General features: G+C 31.6%; 1 protein-coding gene across 1 annotated transcript; it reads left to right on the top strand.

The window, feature by feature from the left end:
• The first annotated feature begins 1,226 nt into the window (after positions 1-1,226).
• LOC145591061 (uncharacterized) lies at positions 1,227-2,381 on the top strand. Its single transcript, XM_081647444.1, has 2 exons — positions 1,227-2,220; positions 2,304-2,381. Exons 1-2 carry the CDS (start codon positions 1,227-1,229, stop codon positions 2,357-2,359), a joined length of 1,050 nt encoding a protein of 349 aa, XP_081503570.1. The 3' UTR covers positions 2,360-2,381.

Here is a 2,381-nt window from a genome sequence, read left to right as displayed (position 1 = left end):
CTCTCATGTACCAAAGATTGAACAATGGTGTAAATCTATTTTCCAAAACTAGACTATACTTTAGGCATGATCGATGTAAAAAAAAATCTCTTATAAAAAATCTCTTAAAATGTTCCCTTGTACATATTTTTAGCTATAATATTCACGTGACGCAGTTATCGAGAATGTCGGTGAATTTAACCGGTACAGTCTGTGCTGGGACGCAGGGTGATACCTCCAAAGATATGAACATGTTTAAATGTCATCATCATCATTATGACTCCTTTCAAACCAAAAAGCAAATTTGTCATGCATGCTTTGACCTAATGTTTACAGGTAAATTTAAAAAATAAAGAAAAAAATAGTAAAAACATAAAATAAAATAAAATAAAAAAACCCCTTTCCAATCCAAAAGCTTAAAACCCTAATTCTGCATTTCTGTCATCAAGAAGGCATTAAATGCATATGAATGTTTTCTAACCATTCAGCAGTCATATAAAAACAGCAGAAAAAACACAACTAGTCATATTAATACTGTATCTGATAAATAATCTTCAAATAAATAATTATCCAACACTTCAATTTTTTTTTTTTTTTTTTTTTTTTTTGGGTCTATTGTCCAAAACTTCATAACTCAAAAAATAAGGGAATTTACAGTCAGATCCAATCACATGACTTGTCCATAAATAATTAAACATCTTAGACTGTTTCAAAAGAGAAAAACAGTATTACTCAAAAAGGTCAAAATTCCATATTATAAAAAAGACAAAGGCATAAATTCCATATTTCTGATATTCATTTACATTCATATTCATTCTTTTTCTCCCTTCTTCTTCATTATTTATTTTATCTGCAACCAAAAACACACCTTTTCTCTCTAAAATAATTGAGTGGCTTTCAACAACTTTGCCATCAACTCCTAGATCTGGGTTTTCTCTTCATTGTATTACTAAGCTAGTAGCCTCGATTACTAATCGAGTCGTGACATCGACTTCAAAACATCAAAAATCTAATCATATTATTATTTCATATTTTTTTTTACCTAATTAATTAATTTTGTTCATACATCATCTACACAATTTTTAACACTCAGATTTTTTTTTTCTTTTGTCACTTTCTTCCTTTCACTTTCTCACCTTTATGTACTACTAGTTTATCTTATGAATTGTAGAAATCACAATCAAGTTTAATTAAATTTCTCCAAAAAAATTTAAAAAAACAAAAAGTTTTTATCTTTATTTTCTAAGATGTTTTCATCAAATAATAATAATAACAATTGTTATCCTTTGTTTTATAATCAGTCTCCATCTTTGTTTACAAATCGCGCTATCTCTGAAAACAACAACATTTTCCTCCAACATTATTATGGAAAATTCTTACCACCAACTTCATACCCTCCAATTTCAGACAATTCAATAGTTAATTTATCATCTGAAACTTCAAATAACCAACAAAATGGGTTGTTATGGCCGTCGAATGTATGTGTTTCGAGGTCTATTAGAAGAGCAGGCGGAAAGAAAGATAGACATACCAAGATCACCACTGCTCAAGGGGTTAGAGATAGGAGAGTGAGATTGTCAATGAGCATTGCGCGCGAGTTCTTCAACCTTCAAGACATGTTAGGATTTGATAAGGCTAGCAAAACCCTTGGATGGCTCTTGACTAAGTCTAAGCCCGCCATCGACGAGCTTGCTAGCACTTCAAATTTTAAGTCTCCTGTAACACCATCAGATAATGAAGTTGACGTCATCAGTGAGGAATATCAACAACATAAAGAATTTTGTACTAGTAAAAATAACAACGATGAGAAATCGTCGAGTATGAAGAGAAAGAGGAGAGAAAATAATAATAATAATACTCGAAATGTTGTCAATAAGTTGAGGAGGAGAGAAGAGGCTAGGGAACGCGCTAGGGAGAGAACTCGAAAGAAAAAGATAGTCAATGATCATCACCAGAAGCATCTAGAGAGTTCGTCGAATTTGATGATTTCTCAATCAAACCCTGAAATTAGTAATGGAGTAATTAGCAAAGAGGGTAGTAGTACTGTAAGAGAATCTGTTGTTATAAAGGGCAATTATAGTAATAAGTCAAATAATTATAATTATGAGAAAGATGAACAAGATAATTGTAATTATTACAATGATTATTTCAACAAATCTGCATCTGAAAGTTGTAATTACTACACTGGGATTCTGCAGCCGACTGGATTTCCTGCTTTGAACATCATCAATCTGTCCACAGGTTAATTAATTTTACTAGTTAAACAAGTTCGATTAGCAATGCTTTAGTTTGACTAATGTGTTAATTATATGTTATTTTTGCAGAAATTCACATCAATGCTAGACCTTGGGATACTTACAGCAATCATATCCTGCACTAGGTGATAGTGTGGCTCGAACGAG

Source organism: Chenopodium album, chromosome 18, assembly GCF_948465745.1.
Source record: "Chenopodium album chromosome 18, dcCheAlbu1.1, whole genome shotgun sequence".
Taxonomy (NCBI): domain Eukaryota; kingdom Viridiplantae; phylum Streptophyta; class Magnoliopsida; order Caryophyllales; family Amaranthaceae; genus Chenopodium; species Chenopodium album.
This window is presented reverse-complemented; position numbering and strand designations above follow the sequence as displayed.

Coding starts and splice junctions, on each gene's coding strand:
- LOC145591061 (XM_081647444.1), top strand. CDS start 1,227: ATGTTTTCATCAAATAATAATAATAACAATTGTTATCCTTTGTTTTAT. Junction 2,221..2,303: donor CATCATCAATCTGTCCACAG/GTTAATTAATTT, acceptor TTATTTTTGCAG/AAATTCACATCAATGCTAGA.